Source organism: Physeter macrocephalus, chromosome 7 (genome assembly GCF_002837175.3).
Source record: "Physeter macrocephalus isolate SW-GA chromosome 7, ASM283717v5, whole genome shotgun sequence".
Taxonomy (NCBI): domain Eukaryota; kingdom Metazoa; phylum Chordata; class Mammalia; order Artiodactyla; family Physeteridae; genus Physeter; species Physeter macrocephalus.
This window is the reverse complement of record NC_041220.1, coordinates 66,377,308-66,393,920: the sequence shown is the minus strand read 5'-3', so window position 1 is coordinate 66,393,920 and position 16,613 is coordinate 66,377,308. Positions and strand designations below refer to the sequence as shown.

Here is a 16,613-nt window from a genome sequence, read left to right as displayed (position 1 = left end):
TAATCAAGTCTAAACCATATTTGTGTGGTGGGGTCAAAATTCTCCTTTTTTGTTCCAGTATCTGCTTCTTTTCTTTAGCGGTGGTTTCCTGAGCCTGTAGAAAGAAATCTTTTATTTCATTAGCAGGGTTAATGGAGAGCAGTGGACATTCTCAAGGCTGGGCAAGATTAGTGTTTAAAGCTGCCTCTTTGGCTGCAGCATCAACAAGCTGATTTCCTTTGGCTTCCACAGTGTCAGATTTGGAATGCCCTGGTGTTTTAATAATTGCTAACTGTTTGGCAGTTGCATAACAATTAACAACTCTGCAATCTGTTTTCCTTTTTTTTTTTTGGCTGCACCTCGCGGCTTGCAGGATCTTAGTTCCCCGACCAGGGATTGAACCCCAGCCCCTAGCAGTGAAAGTGCTAAGTTCTAACCACTGGCCCACCAGGGAATTCCCCCATTTTTTAAATAGGTTGTCTTGAAGAGGTTAAAAACCTCATTGTTTCCATAGCATTCCAAAATTTTGTGCCACTCCAGAAGCATAGCAACTGTCAGTGTGAAAATTTGTTATCTGGTCTTTGGCTAGTTGGCAAGCTTGGGTTAAGGCAATTAGTTCAGCTTATTTTGCTGACATTGTTTCTGGTAAATAACTTTCAGTTGTGTCCACTGTGGATGTTATTGCATATCCAGCTTGGTAATATTCATCCCTTAAGGAGGACCCATCTGTAAATCAAATAGATTAGCCTTATCAATAGGAGCTTCTTGTAAGTCATTCCTGGGAGCAAAAAGATAATCTGTTAACACTATGCAGTTTGGTTGTTTTCTTCCTGTAGTGCTGGAAGCACAGTTGCAGGGTTAAGGTTATTACATAGAACCAAGATAGTATTAGGTGCAGAAAGCAACAATGCCTCTTAAGAAGTTAGTTGGCATACAGAATAGTGCTAAATGTAGTGAGAGTTTAGAAGAGACTCAACTGAGTGTGGGACATAAATAGGAGACCCCATTACTATTTCTTCAGTAGCCTTACATAAGAGAGCCCTTGCTGAAAGGGCCCACATACAATGTAGAAGTCCTTTTGCTACCGAGTCTAATTTAGTTTTGGAGCATAAAAGCAAGTCATTTACAAGCATTTTTGTAAAAGGGTCAGAGTAAGACAATAGCTATCTATAAGTGACAAAAGACTTAAAAGCATGGTTAAAGACCTGATTACAATGCAGTTGTCAAGGAAATTTGGCTATTTCTGTGACATGAAATTTTAAGATAATGACTAGAATTATGGACATTTCAAATTTTAGGAACTTCATATAATTTCTAGAACATTTATATTAATAATGTTTACCCATAGAATATAACTTAAGAAGGTTTATCATTATTCATTTGACAATGTTTCCCATGTAATTTAACAGACCAAATAAGCCTGGTTATTTTAATATCTCTCTTTGAGATGTTCAGGGGCCCTCTGTAGTATCCCAAAGTTAGCTAGAGGTCAAAAGAACTTTATTTAGAATTTGATTTGAGAAAGTTTGTCAAAGATATCAAAAGGTTTTAATGTTTGGCCAAGTAGAATCATAAGTCACTGTGAAACAATATTTATTCACTTAACCAAAGTGACAGTAAACGATTTCAAAGGCAAGTGCAGAAAGTTACTGGTAAAGAAATTTCACAATCTGTTATTAAAAGCAAATTAACATTGCAAAGAAAACTTAAAGAAAAAAATCAAATTCTAGTTTTACACCTTTTCACACTTAATATTAAAATTCACTTATTTAATCAAATTCAATCTAATCTAAGACAGTCTTTTTTTCTTTCTTTTGGCTGCATTGGTTCTTTGTTGCTGCGTGCTGGCTTTCTGTAGTTGCGGCAAGCGGGGGTTACTCTTCATTGTGATGTGCGGGCTTCTCATTGTGGTGGCTTCTCTTGTTGCAGAGCGCGGGCTCTAGGCATGCGGGCTTCAGAAGTTGTGGTACGTGGGCTCAGCAGTTGTGGCTTGCAGGATCTAGAGCACAGGCTCAGTAGTTGTGGTGCACGGGCTTAGTTGCTCTGTGGCATGTGGGATCTTCCCGGACTAAGGATCGAACCTGTATCCCCTGCATTGGCAGGCGGATTCTTAACCACTGCTCCACCAGGGAAGTTCCTCTAAGATAGTCTTGACCATGCATAAAACTCTTTTCTCAAGGTTCCCATTTTAGAATAAATTTCGAGAAATATATGCCATTTCATAGTATAATCTTTCAATAAAGCACAAAATATTTATATTAATATTCTCATACATATTTAGTTTCACTGTAATAAGAAGTCAAAAGTAGGTAAACATAGACTCCTTTAGCAATTAATGTCTCAGCATTTTATCTTAATAAAAATGGTCTAGAGGAAAAAAAATGATCTGGACATTCAATGAATTTCCATCATTTAACTTATCAGAACTCTTAAGGTTTCAAGTTGCCAGAAATCTGGAGAAACTATTTTTAGGTAGACATACCATAAAACATAATTGTTCTTAAATAGTTTAACCAAAACCTTTTATCCCATTTATCTCTATTTCATTACCTATGAAAATATCATCGGATCATTAATTTTCTGGTTAACAAATTTTATAACCTAGATAAATGAACTTATTGAATTTCAGTAAACCTAGGTACAATAAAAGTATTCTACTTAATGTCGATGACTCTAAAGACATGTCTATATTAATTAAACCATCAGTTTAAGCTTGCTTTTTTTTTCAGTAAAGATTAATCCTAGGTCACGTGATCCTTTAAAAATTTTTGTTAGTTTAAGTTACATTTAGAAATATTTGATTTGTAAGCACTTGCTTTTAAGTCAATTAAATAGAGCTCTTTTACAAATTAATTTTGATAACACCATCCAGAGGTAGGGTTATATTGTTTTTATAACATACACACAGACATACATACATCCAGATAGACACAGACAGAGATCTCATAGTTTCTTGCTTGAGTTTTAGAAAGCTCCCCTCTCCTTTTTCTCCCCCCTTTAAGTTTTAAGTTCTATTAATTGAGCCAAGGCTGTAGTCTCAGGCGATATGGGCTCTGTTTACATTTCAAGACATGATAAGAGTTATAACTTTAAGCTTTCTCCTAGGAATACTTTTGTTCTCTCAGGGTCAGAATTTTGCAAAGATGTTTTATCAAGCTGGCTTTCTCTACAGTTTTGGAACGTCAAAAGAGTTCTATCCTGGCCATTTAAGAGTTAAGATTAAAGTGCTTGCAAGCATTGGCTTTGTTTCAATTGTACATGAAGCCAGCCGGGGTTCCAGGAGTGGGTGCACATACGGGAGCTGTTCGGCCTTTGAGGCACGGTTTTCCGTTATTCATTTGGTACCCTAACTCAGATATGATCTGAACAACTTTCTGAGGTCAGTGTGATAGATCAAATGCGTGCTGCTTCTGAGGCTAGCTTCCCAAGGAGTTACCCTTGGGTCTGTTCGACTCTCTTACGTGTCTGAGTCTCTCCCTCCAGCAGTCTAAAACTGCCATGGGTGCCCAGAGCACTAGGTGATCAGCCTTATTGTGCCCCCTGGGGAGCAGAATTTACTTAATGATTGTACTGGGATCCCCTGTAGGACCACCGCATGGCATGAGGATTGATTCTCAGACACTTCCGCTAGGTTCTCAGTCACCTGAGGACCCATTACGGCCAGAAGGAGCGAAGTCCCTTTTCTTCAGAGCTGAGCAGTCTCAGTCTCTCATTTCACCAGCAACAGTTTGTTCAGACCATATATATATAATCTTTCCAATTTAAGCCAAATTTTAAAAAAAGATGGCCAATCCAGTTTACTTCAAAGTTCCTCCTAGGTGTCTGCCTAGGAATTTCCCCTTAGGTCCCTGCCTAGGAAATAGGAAATATACCAGTATCCCCTTAGGACTCCAAGTCCCAAAAGAAACAGCTTGAATAAAATTCAGGACGTCATTTAAAGCAATGGTGTCTGGATATCAGGAGAACTCACCAAAGCACCTGAGGAATACTAAGAAGTGGATGGGGCTCAAAGGGCCCATGCTGGTACCAAGCACTGGTTTGGGGTAGACTCCAGGTGTCCTCTGGTGGGTGTCTCTGATATCCTGTTGGCTACCCCAAGAAAATGACGAGGAAAATTCAGTTAACTATCAAGTTAAGAAGAAAAATAAAGGGAACTTTATTTGAGCCAAACAGGATTGTAACCTAGGAAGCAGCTTCTCAGAAAGCTCTAAGAACCGTTCCACTTGTTAGGAGTCAAAGGCACAGTCATATACATTTTGGAGACAAAGAATTGTACATCAAAATGACACACTGATATTTTACATAAAATTTATCAAGGATATATAGTCCAGGTAAGCACGGGCAAAATGAGCAGCAAGTCGCCATGACCCCCTCCAGAGCTGGGAAACAGCACTATTCTTCTAAGAAGTCACATTGCTAGCATAAGAAGAATGAAAAAAAATTCATCTTTATGCTTCAGCAGCCACCCCCATCTTTGAGGAGGTCTGGTTAATGTGTAATGCAGATGCATACTACACATTAGGGAGGGAAGGAAGAGGCCCAAACAAACACAGAGAGAATTTTGTGTTTAATTTTTCTTGTCCTGCCTCGAAATGTAAATTTTATTTCATCAGAGATGTGACTAGGATATTCAGGAGTTCAGAGGAGGGGCATGTTGAACAGGCTTCTTTAAGGAAGGTGAGGCCTGAAGTGAGCCTTACGGAATGAGTAAAGTTAGTCAAGTGTGGGCTAGGACATTCCAGGTAAGAGCAAAAACCCAGAAGTCATGGTGGTCAAGAAGTAGAGTTGAAGAAAGGAGAAAAGAGAGATGAGGCTGGAGGAGGAGGCTTTTGAGAAAATGAGTTCTATTTGCATTACATGGAGTCTGAGGCACCCCAAAGTTCAGCAGGAAGCTGGGTGTGTGAGGCTGGAGTTTAGAGTTAGTCTGAAATGGAGATGGAGGTTTAAGAGGGAGGAAGTGATAGCTGAAAGTGTGAGTTGACTCAGTTATTTAAGAAGCATAAACAGAGTGAGGAGAGCAGACATTTGAGACTAGAATACAAATCAAATCGACATTTAAGGGGTGGATAGAGAAAAATGAGCTCAGGAAGGAGAGAGAATAAAGAGACAGTATGAAATAAAATTCATATTTTATGGCAAGACAAGAAGAATTTAAACATAAAAAAATTTCTCTGCCCTTTGGCCTCCTCTCTCCCCTCTACTGTGAACTGTGTATCTGCATTATGCATGGACCAAACCTCCCCCATTCGCAGGAATACCTGCTCAGCCATAAAGACAGCATTCTCCCAGCACCAACAAGACAATTGCTTGAAGATGACATTCCTTCTTGATCTTGTAAGGGGTCACATGACCCGCCACTTTGTACTTGCAGATCTGTATTGTGTAAACTGTAATACATCATTTGCTGTACAGCTCTCTGTCTCAAAAGAAACTTATATAACTGTGCCTTGACTTCTAACCAGCAGAACAGTTCTCAGAGCTTGCTGAGACGCTCTTCCTGGGTTATAAATTCTCAAATTTGGCTCAAATAAAATTTTCCAACTCTTTCTTAGATTGACTGATTAATGTTGTGTCCACAAGAGATAGGAGCATGGCATCATGGAAAGCCAAGGGGTAGAATTTAAATCAAGGCATGACTTATGACATGATGGCCTTGCTGTTCTGGCAAGGTCAGGGCTGAAAAGATGAAGGCATTGGAGACATCAGCATGAAAAGGTTTGGTCAATAGTGAGGATGAAAAACATGGTGTTAAGAGGAATTAAGGAGAAAATAAGTGGTCTACTCCAGAGAAATCTGGATGAGAAGAAAAGAGAAGTTGGGTTATAGCTTGAGGGATATAGGAGGTCAAAGGATGACGATGATGATGAAATGCTCTGAGAAGAGACTTCAGTATGTTTTTAGACTGAAGAAAATCTAGTAGGAAGGTTGAAAACATAGGGGAGAGATGAGATGACACATGGAGGAAACATAGGGGAGGAATATCTCATGCACTGAGGCTGGGGAGGTGGGGGGAGGGTGCTATCACATGATAGCCTCACATTTTTTTGTATGATGTGGGAGACAAGGTTCATAGATAATTTGGTCTACCTGAACTAATATTCTGCCCAAATCTCCCTATTGCAGGTTCCTTCTTCCTTTTGTCAGCAAACAGTTCACTCTCCCTTGGACCTGCTATCTGCGTCCTGCAGAAACATTACACTTACACTATGGGAAGCGGCGCCTCAACCCAACATCATTTTGCTTTCCAGAATGCAGAGAAAGGTATGCGCTTCCCCCCTCAGACTAACTGTGGGTACCCCAAAGCCTACATTGCATAGGGAGGGGCTTCTCAGGGTGGGCAGGAAATCGTTACATTTCTCCTCATGCTAACTCTTGAAAATTGGCTTCTCCTCCTTGCAACATGACCACTAGGATGCTCAGCTGAATGTCTTAGGACTTGATGAACTATATTTAATAGAATTAAAATTTACTCAAGGAGTCAGCGTTGTCCATTGGGGTTTATCCCAAACTACACCTTTACAACTGAATGAAATAAGATTAGGCAAAAAGGGGAAGAAAGAGCATTCTAGGTAGAGGGTACAAAGGTCGTGAAGTAGCAAGGAGAGAGACATATTCAAGGAACTGAGTGGTCTGAAGTGAACAAGATGGAGGGTGACATGGCATGAGGCTGCTGAGGTGTGCAGAGCCCACGTCACTCAGGAGCTTGTAGGATTTTAAACTTTATCCTAAAGACAAGAAGAACCACTGAAGAATTCAAAACAGGGAGTTCTAGAATAAGATTTACATACATAAAAGACCCTTCTGGCTTCCATGAAGAAGGGATTGAGGCAGGCTGGATGGTGGTGGTAAGAGTAGAAGGAAGAACAATTTATTTATTTATTATTTTTTAAAAATAAGTTTATTTAATTTATTTTGGCTGCATTGGATCTTCGTTGCTGCACGCGGGCTTTCTCTAGTTGTGGCGAGTGGGGTGCGCAGGCTTCTCATTGTGGTGGCTTCTCTTGTTGCAGAGCATGGGCTCTAGGTGTGTGGGCTTCAGTAGTTGTGGCACGTGGGCTCAGTAGTTGTGGCGCATGGGCTCCAGAGCGCAGGCTCAGTAGTTGTGACATACAGGCTTAGCTGCTCCACAGCATGTGGGATCTTCTCGGACCAGGGCTCGAACCTGTGTCCCCTGCATTGGCAGGTGGATTCTTAACCACTGGGCCACGAGGGAAGCCCAGAAGAACAATTTAGAAGCTACTAAAGTCATCTAAGCAGGAGATGATAATGCCTTGGTCCAGAGTTGGTGGCAGTAGAGATGGAGAGAAGAGGATGAATTCCAACAATATTCAGGAGGTGGAATTGATAGGATCCACCTGATTACATGTGTGGGGTTGGGGAAAAGGATGGATCAAGAATGACCTCCAGGTTTCTAGCTAGCAAACATGGGCAGATGATAATGTCAATTTCTGACATAAAGATAATGGAGAAGAACCAAGCTCGAGTAGAAGGAAGGTGCTGAGTTTATACACACTGGGTTTGAGATGCCCATGCAACATGCAGGTGAATGTGCTGAGTAGGCAGTTGCATATTCAGATCTGGATTTTGGAGATGTTGGTGGAGATACATGCATTTGGAAGGCATCAGGGTACGGGTGATTGTTGAAGCCCTGGGGGTCACTGAAGTAGCCTAGAGTGAGAGTAAAGACAGGTCGGAGGCCAGGGCCTAGGACAGAGCCATGAGGGACTCTAGTACTTACTAAGCATCAGTCGAAGAGGATGAGCCAACGAAGGAGGCCGAGGAGAGGCAGCCAGAGATGAAGGAGGAAGCAAGGGAAATAGTGACAGCACCTTGTTTATATAAGCCTAAGCAACTTTATAAGCTCATGGCTTCCTTTCTAGTTTGGCAATAGGTCCCAGGCTCATCTTGCATATTTTTGGCTCCAGACCAGAAATAGCTATTTCTCCAGAGCTTGGGGTGTTCGCTACCAGGTTGGTCATTATTTTCTACACCTTTTCAGTGACCAGATCCAGAAAATATCTATTACTTTAATGACCAATTTATATTTAGGATCACAATATTCTTACTTAACAACTTTGATATATTATATCTATATCTCCTTTCTCTTTAAAAAAAACTTTTTTCCCTAATGATACTGATGTGGTATTATTTACTTTGTCCTACAGTATATAAAAAAGTTTCTGAAAAATAATAACAATACTATTTTAACAATATGATTACTGAAAACTCTAAGATTTCTTTGTAGTTCTTTTTGTCCTTTGAGTACATCCACTAGGCATATACAACTTACTGAATTTTCAAGTCATTTGAAAGAACTCCTTTCTGTGTGGTTATGCCACTAACTTGTACAAGATTAGATTCACTTGTTTGACTTTTGCTTTTTAGAGATTGATTTTTTTTAATTTTGATTTAAATTTGCTTTATAAAATATTTATACAATTCCCATTCCAATTATCTGGTGCTGTGTAACAAACGATCCCAAAACTGAGTGGCTTAAGACAATCATTTTATTCTGCTCATGATTTTGTGGGTCAGGAATTTGCAAAGGGCCCAGCTAGATGGCTTGTCTATGATCCTCGGGGCAGCTGGGGCTGGAGGTTCTGCTTCCCGGACAGCTCTTCACCTTGGCCTCTGTCTCCCCACGTGGTTGCCTTGTCCTTAATGTGGAATTTTAACAGCCAGGTGTATTTGTAACTTTTGCCATAGGATTTAGTCTGCACAAGGCTGAGGAAGAGGAGCCCAAGCATGTAGTTATGGGCTCTAGGTGTGTGGGCTTCAGTAGTTGTGGCACGTGGGCTCAGTAGTTGTGGCGCATGGGCTCTAGAGCGCAGGCTCAGTAGTTGTGACATACAGGCTTAGCTGCTCCACAGCATGTGGGATCTTCTCGGACCAGGGCTCGAACCTGTGTCCCCTGCATTGGCAGGTGGATTCTTAACCACTGGGCCACGAGGGAAGCCCAGAAGAACAATTTAGAAGCTACTAAAGTCATCTAAGCAGGAGATGATAATGCCTTGGTCCAGAGTTGGTGGCAGTAGAGATGGAGAGAAGAGGATGAATTCCAACAATATTCAGGAGGTGGAATTGATAGGATCCACCTGATTACATGTGTGGGGTTGGGGAAAAGGATGGATCAAGAATGACCTCCAGGTTTCTAGCTAGCAAACATGGGCAGATGATAATGTCAATTTCTGACATAAAGATAATGGAGAAGAACCAAGCTCGAGTAGAAGGAAGGTGCTGAGTTTATACACACTGGGTTTGAGATGCCCATGCAACATGCAGGTGAATGTGCTGAGTAGGCAGTTGCATATTCAGATCTGGATTTTGGAGATGTTGGTGGAGATACATGCATTTGGAAGGCATCAGGGTACGGGTGATTGTTGAAGCCCTGGGGGTCACTGAAGTAGCCTAGAGTGAGAGTAAAGACAGGTCGGAGGCCAGGGCCTAGGACAGAGCCATGAGGGACTCTAGTACTTACTAAGCATCAGTCGAAGAGGATGAGCCAACGAAGGAGGCCGAGGAGAGGCAGCCAGAGATGAAGGAGGAAGCAAGGGAAATAGTGACAGCACCTTGTTTATATAAGCCTAAGCAACTTTATAAGCTCATGGCTTCCTTTCTAGTTTGGCAATAGGTCCCAGGCTCATCTTGCATATTTTTGGCTCCAGACCAGAAATAGCTATTTCTCCAGAGCTTGGGGTGTTCGCTACCAGGTTGGTCATTATTTTCTACACCTTTTCAGTGACCAGATCCAGAAAATATCTATTACTTTAATGACCAATTTATATTTAGGATCACAATATTCTTACTTAACAACTTTGATATATTATATCTATATCTCCTTTCTCTTTAAAAAAAACTTTTTTCCCTAATGATACTGATGTGGTATTATTTACTTTGTCCTACAGTATATAAAAAAGTTTCTGAAAAATAATAACAATACTATTTTAACAATATGATTACTGAAAACTCTAAGATTTCTTTGTAGTTCTTTTTGTCCTTTGAGTACATCCACTAGGCATATACAACTTACTGAATTTTCAAGTCATTTGAAAGAACTCCTTTCTGTGTGGTTATGCCACTAACTTGTACAAGATTAGATTCACTTGTTTGACTTTTGCTTTTTAGAGATTGATTTTTTTTAATTTTGATTTAAATTTGCTTTATAAAATATTTATACAATTCCCATTCCAATTATCTGGTGCTGTGTAACAAACGATCCCAAAACTGAGTGGCTTAAGACAATCATTTTATTCTGCTCATGATTTTGTGGGTCAGGAATTTGCAAAGGGCCCAGCTAGATGGCTTGTCTATGATCCTCGGGGCAGCTGGGGCTGGAGGTTCTGCTTCCCGGACAGCTCTTCACCTTGGCCTCTGTCTCCCCACGTGGTTGCCTTGTCCTTAATGTGGAATTTTAACAGCCAGGTGTATTTGTAACTTTTGCCATAGGATTTAGTCTGCACAAGGCTGAGGAAGAGGAGCCCAAGCATGTAGTTTTGCACTGATGGGAAGGGAGGATGTGGTAGAGGTCCTTAAACTATGCTACAACCTCACAGCACCCATCTCAATGGAACCCAGGCCCTAGACAGAGGATTGGGAGGGAGCATAAAAGGGAGAAACAGAGGCACTGCCTGGTCTGCCTACCCTGAGCAGCCGAAGAGGTACTGAGGATAGTATGTCTAGTTGGCAGCACTTGCCTTAAAATACTTGAGGCAAGGTGTTAGCAAACAACATTTTCACGGAAACTTGATGGTCATGATATTCCTCAGTGATGCCTACCCTTCAGCACAAGTCAGGATCATTCATGGAGCTTGTTAAACCTACAGATTCCTGGGTTCCCTGTAGAGATTCTGATGCTGTAGGTCTAGGGTGAGGTGCAGATGTCTGTGTGTTTCCCATGACTTGTTACCTTAGCTAAGTACCGGTTACTCTGGGCATTTCATTCACTACTCTGAATGGGGATTTACAGAATTCAATCTTCATCACTTATTATTTCGTGAGTGCCTTTGGGACATACTTAGTGTATGACATTTTTTCCTCACAGAAAACCAAATTCAGCTTTGCTTAAATTTCTCTCAAGTTCTCTTTTCCCATTCACTATTGTATCTCATCTCCTCTTAGGGACATCAGTAGGAATTCCATTAGCTCTCTAATGCAAGCTAGGTGTATTAAATCAATCTGTCTACTGTTCACAGGTTGACCTGAGTGAACCTGCTGGGTTTCCTTTGCAATCCAGATTTTTCCACAAAGGCTCCATTCATCCCTGGTGGCACATTCAGGCCCAGGAGCTTAAGGAGAATCTAGTTACTCATATGGACAGCTGTCCTCTTCTCTGGCAGCAGTACTTGACTGCAGGTTCTAGAGCTCATAGGAAGAATTCAACCTACTCATGCCATCCTGCAGTACATGATCACCCAGCACAGGTCCTGGCAAAAGGAGTAGCAAAGGCTGCCCTTCGGATTGGATAGTCAGCACAGTCCTGGGTGTATTGTGATGGGGACACAAAGCCACAGGGATAGAAGGAATTTGGGGATATCAAGCACTGACCACCACCTGACATGATAGTATGTAGTAATTTGGTGTGTGTGTTTCTTCTCCCCAGTTATCATCTAGTTCATCTCTTTTTCCAGATGAGGACACTGAGGCCCAGAAATTTGACTTGCCTGAGGTCACACATTGCTGGTCAGGGCAGTTCCAGGCCCAGAACCAGACTCCTGACATCCTGTCTATTGTTGCAGTATCAAAATGTCCTCCTCACCCTCTGACCCCTGCATCATCCCATCTTTTTTTTTTTTGCATTTGAATGTGTTCTTTTTAACACAATTTTTTTTAACATCTTTATTGGAGTATAACTGTTTTACAATAGTGTGTTAGTTTCTCCTTTACAACAAAGTGAATCAGTTATACATATACATATGTTCCCATATCTCTTCCCTCTTGTGTCTCCCTCCCTCCCACCCTCCCTATCCCACCCCTCTCATGGTCACAAAGCACAGAGGTGATCTCCCTGTTTAACACAATTTTTAAAGGTTACTTTCCATTTACAGTTATTACAAACTATTGCCTATATTTCCCATGTTGTACACTATATCCTTGTAGCTTACTTTATACATAATAGTTTGTACCTCTTACTCCCCTTCCTCTATATTGCCCCTCCCCGCTTCCCTTTCCCCACTTGGTAACCACTAGTTTGCTCTATCTGTGAGTCTGCTTCTTTTTTGTTATATTCACTAGTTTGTTGTATTGATATTTTTTAGATTCCACATATAAGTGCTATCATACAGTATCTGCCTTTCTCTGACTTACTTCACTGAGCATAATGCCCTCCAAGTCCATCCGTGTTCCTGCGCATGGCAAAATTTCATTCTTTTTTTTTTTTTTTTTTTTTGTGATACGCGGGCCTCTCGCTGTTGTGGCCTCTCCCGTCGCGGAGCACAGGCTCCGGACGCGCAGGCTCAGCGGCCATGGCTCACGGGCCCAGCCGCTCCGCGGCACGTGGGATCTTCCCGGACCGGGGCACGAACCCGTGTCCCCTGCATCGGCAGGCGGACTCTCAACCACTGCGCCACCAGCGAAGCCCCATTCTTTTTTTTTTTATGCCTGAGTAGTATCTGCATCATCCTACGCTTCAAGGATGCTGCAACCTTGCAACCTCCCCAGTTTACATCTCTTTCTCAGAATCCAACCTTTGCATCTCTACACATATAAATGTTTTCATCAAAAAGTGGGAATTCCAATAGTCCTCCAGTGATTTTAGTATAAGTAATAGGTAAGAACAGAGGAGGGATGGGGGCGGGAATGATGAAAAGAGCCCCCCAGCCAGCAGTGAGGCAAATCCTTCCTACTGGTGGCAAAATAGAGTGCTTTTCCCTACCATCTTGTCCCCATGTTACAGTGGGAGAGGCACCCCCCCACCTCCCCCCGCAGGCCCAGGGAGTCCCACCTCACAGGCTTTTGCTTCTCCATCCGTGTCACAGCCTTCAAGGCAGCGGCCCTGATCCAGAGATGGTACCGGCGCTACATGGCCCGCCTGGAGATGAGGCGGCGCTGCACCTGGAGCATCTTCCAGTCTATAGAGTATGCTGGGCAGCAAGACCAGGTCAAGGTGCGATGGGATGTGGGATGGGGCCACCTCCAGCTCTGCCTTCCAGGCCCCACACAGCAAGGCCCAGGTGCCTAGAAGGTGCAGCTGATCTGGACCACTCCTGGGTTCTTTCTATCTCTAAAGCCACGTCTTCTTGGGTTTTTCTGCAGCTCCACAATTTCTTCAGCTACCTTGTGGATCACTTCACCCCCAGCAGTCACAACGAGAGTGAGTATGAACCACTGGCCACATGGCCGGTCCTCCTGTCTCAGGGTCAAAGACATCGGGGTGAGGTGTGGGATGCACAGGGAGGGGAAATGTGAATCTTGTGACAGCCAGGGAATGAGCGAGGAGGCTGACAAATAAATGTTTCTCCTAGAAGCACACCTGGAGACACAAGTTTGGGTGCAAAGAGTTTATTTGGTAAATACAGGAAACACTGGGAGGTGGGGAGGGAGTGGGGAAGGAATTCAGGAAAGGGGAGGCAGGCAAAAAAAGGGTGGGTTACTAAACCTGCATTGTACCTGGGAAATAGTGCAAAACGCAGCCTGGGAAGTATCCCGCCTGAAGGCAGAGGAAACTGGAGTCTCAAGTCCGGAGAGTCATTGGTAGAAGGCTGCTGGGAGGGGCGGACGGGAAGGGTTGTTCACGCAGGTCTGGCCTGCCATGGAGGGCTCTCTGCAGATCCAGGGACAAAGCCCTCAGGCAGAGATGCAGGGGCAGCATTTGGAAATGAATTGCCTGAAAGTCTGAGGCATCTGCCACACTCACTCAGTACACCAGAAATGCCCGTGAACTTTTTTTCCACCGCAGTTTCGCTTTCCTCCTGCTTACCAACCTAGGCCCGTAAATTTCTGTACTTTCTAAGGCAATCTTTTAAAATAAAAGTAGAATGGAATTGACATAATAACGTAACCTTTCTCCCGCCCATCCTAATTTGTCATCACTTTGCCCTTTACTTTCTCCTCTCCTGTGTTGGAGCCGAAGCCAGACTGGCCAGGACCCACTTCAAGTATGGTCCAGGGAGTGAATTCTGTATTGCCCGTTCCCACCCGTCTGATCATAAGCCGGCCCACCCTTTCTGTCCTGACTAGGGGACTTCCTGAACCGCATGTTCACTGAGGAGAGATGCCCCCAGGCCTCCGAGATGGAGAATTGCAGGGACTATGAATCTGTCGAGGTACCGGACAGTTACACAGGGCCACGGCTCTCCTTCCCACTCCTTCCCGACCATGCAACTGCTCTGGTGGAAGCTTTCAGAGTGAAACAAGTAAGCTCCCCCCGGGGGACCCGGGTCACCACCAATTCCACGGAATGTGTAGAAGTAGAGCAGACACAACGCAGAAGGAATGGCTCTGGATTTAGGGTGTTTGTGTCAGGGACCCGTCAGAGAGACCCACTTGCCCTTTTCTTAGCCAGGACCTTGTGATTGATCAGCTAGTTTTTTGTTTTTTTTTTTTTAATTTATTTTGTTGCGGTACACGGACCTCTCACTGTTGTGGTCTCTCCCGTTGCGGAGCACAGGCTCCGGACGCGCAGGCTCAGCGGCCATGACTCACGGGCCCAGCCGCTCCGCGGCATGTGGGATCCTCCCGGACCGGGGCACGAACCCGTGTCCCCTGCATCGGCAGGCGGACTCGCAACCACTGCGCCACCAGGGAAGCTGATCAGCTAGTTTTTATGTATTGAAAACTCCTCCTCCGCATCATGTAACCTCTATGTTCATTCATCCCACAGATGATTACCGAGTGCTGCTATGTGCAGGTACTCTTCTAGGCACTGAACAGTGAACAAGACAGACACAAATCTCTGCCCTCATGGGGCTGAGATTTTAGTGGGGAGACAGAGAATAAATAATAAATAACAAATGAGTAATATTTATATATTAATATATTAGGTGACAGAGCTATGTAAAAGCATAAACTAAGTTCCAGGTGGGAGAGATGGCAGTTTTACAGAGTGGTCTGGGAAGGTGTCACCGAAAAGGTGATTTCTGAGCAAAGGTCAAAGGTGGTGAGAGAGGGTGCTATGTGGACGTCTGGGAAATGCGTTCTAGGCAGAGGAAACAAATGGAAAGGCCCTGAGGCAGGACCTTGCCTGGACTGCTCGGGGACATCAGGAAGGCCATTGTGGCTGGAGAGGAGGGAACCAGGGAACAACTATTAGAAGATGGAGACAGAGAGGTGAGTAGGGTGGACTTTCATGCTGAAAGAGATGGGGAGACAAGGAGCGCAGAAATGATATAATCCAGCTTTCCCTTTAATATAATCATTCTGTTTGCCGAATAGAGGGAGCAAGGGCTGAAGCAGGGAGGCCAGTCAAGAGACTACTGCAATAGTCCAGGCGAAAGATGACAGTGGCTTGAAACCCTGGTGGTAGAGGTGGAACTGGTGAGAAGTGGTCAGGTTCTGGCTCTTATGACAGATTCCAATCCTTCCCCTTTTTCATATGAAGATAATTCATTGCAGGAGGAGCTGGGATGATTTTCCCAGTCATGTCAGGATCACCAATACCATCGATATACATGCACTTATTCATACTTTGCTGACACAATCATGTGTTTCTCCCAAGCTCAAGGCTAGCAGGGGTTACACAGAGTAGGTAGGAAAGAGGACATCAGTTCAGTATTTGGGGGATGATGCAAAGCACAAACAAGGGCACAGGATGGGTGAGAAAGAAAGGATCTGTGCATAGGGTCCCAGGAGAAGTTTACTGGGGTCACTTTTGTGGTCTTGGGGTCATTAAGCAGTAAAGGTGAGGCCCATCTTCTCTCACAAGTATGTGTTGTTTTGTCCCATCCCTCCTCTTCCTCCTAGTAGAGGCTCCATGCTCGCTATGTCTTGAATCTTTTGTATGAAGCCAGGAAACATCTGGTACAACTGCCAAACATCAACCGGGTCTCCACTTGTTACAGCGAGGAAATCACAGTATGTGGTAAGAGCCAGTCAGAAACGGCTTTTCACGAACCAGAAAACTCTGCCTGTGATCAGGGAGGGGCAGGAGGGGACCCGATGGCCATTTGGGCAGGCCAGGTTCACCTCTTCACACTGATTACATTTACATATTTACTCCACAGTTATTTAAGGTGGGGGTGGTGCCGTGAAGGAGAACTGTGGGGTGAGAGGGCCCAGCCTCTGCTTTGTTTTTCCCAGAGATTCAGATTTGGCCCCAAATTCATCCTCTCCATTCAGAACAAAATCCTAGCAAGTAACCAGACCTTCCCTTGTTAGAAGACAGTTTACTTACTTACTGTACTTGAAAAGGCCTAAATGCCTAGCAAATTATTCCTTCCATCTACATTTATTCTTCTTCCAGAGAGAAATCCTATTGATGACAATCTTCTCCATCTCCTTATGTTTTCAGTAATGTTTTTTGTTTTTTTTTTTTTTTGTGGTATGCGGGCCTCCCCCTGCTGTGGCCTCTCCCGTTACGGAGCACAGGCTCCGGATGCGCAGGCCCAGCGGCCATGACTCACGGGCCCAGCCGCTCCGCGGCATGTGGGATCCTCCCAGACCGGGGCGCGAACCCGGTTCCCCTGCATCGGCAGGCGGAC

General features: G+C 43.7%; 1 protein-coding gene across 1 annotated transcript in view; it reads left to right on the top strand.

Moving 5' to 3' along the window:
- Positions 1–6,103: 6,103 nt before the first annotated feature.
- Positions 6,104–16,613, top strand: part of PPEF2 (protein phosphatase with EF-hand domain 2) — a 37,512-nt gene continuing 27,002 nt past the window's right edge. Inside the window, exons 1-5 of the mRNA XM_055086032.1 lie at positions 6,104–6,240; positions 12,954–13,081; positions 13,231–13,288; positions 14,155–14,330; positions 15,880–15,994. Coding sequence (XP_054942007.1) covers positions 6,186–6,240; positions 12,954–13,081; positions 13,231–13,288; positions 14,155–14,330; positions 15,880–15,994 — 532 coding nt within the window. The 5' untranslated portion in view covers positions 6,104–6,185. The remainder of the gene's footprint in view (positions 6,241–12,953; positions 13,082–13,230; positions 13,289–14,154; positions 14,331–15,879; positions 15,995–16,613) is intronic.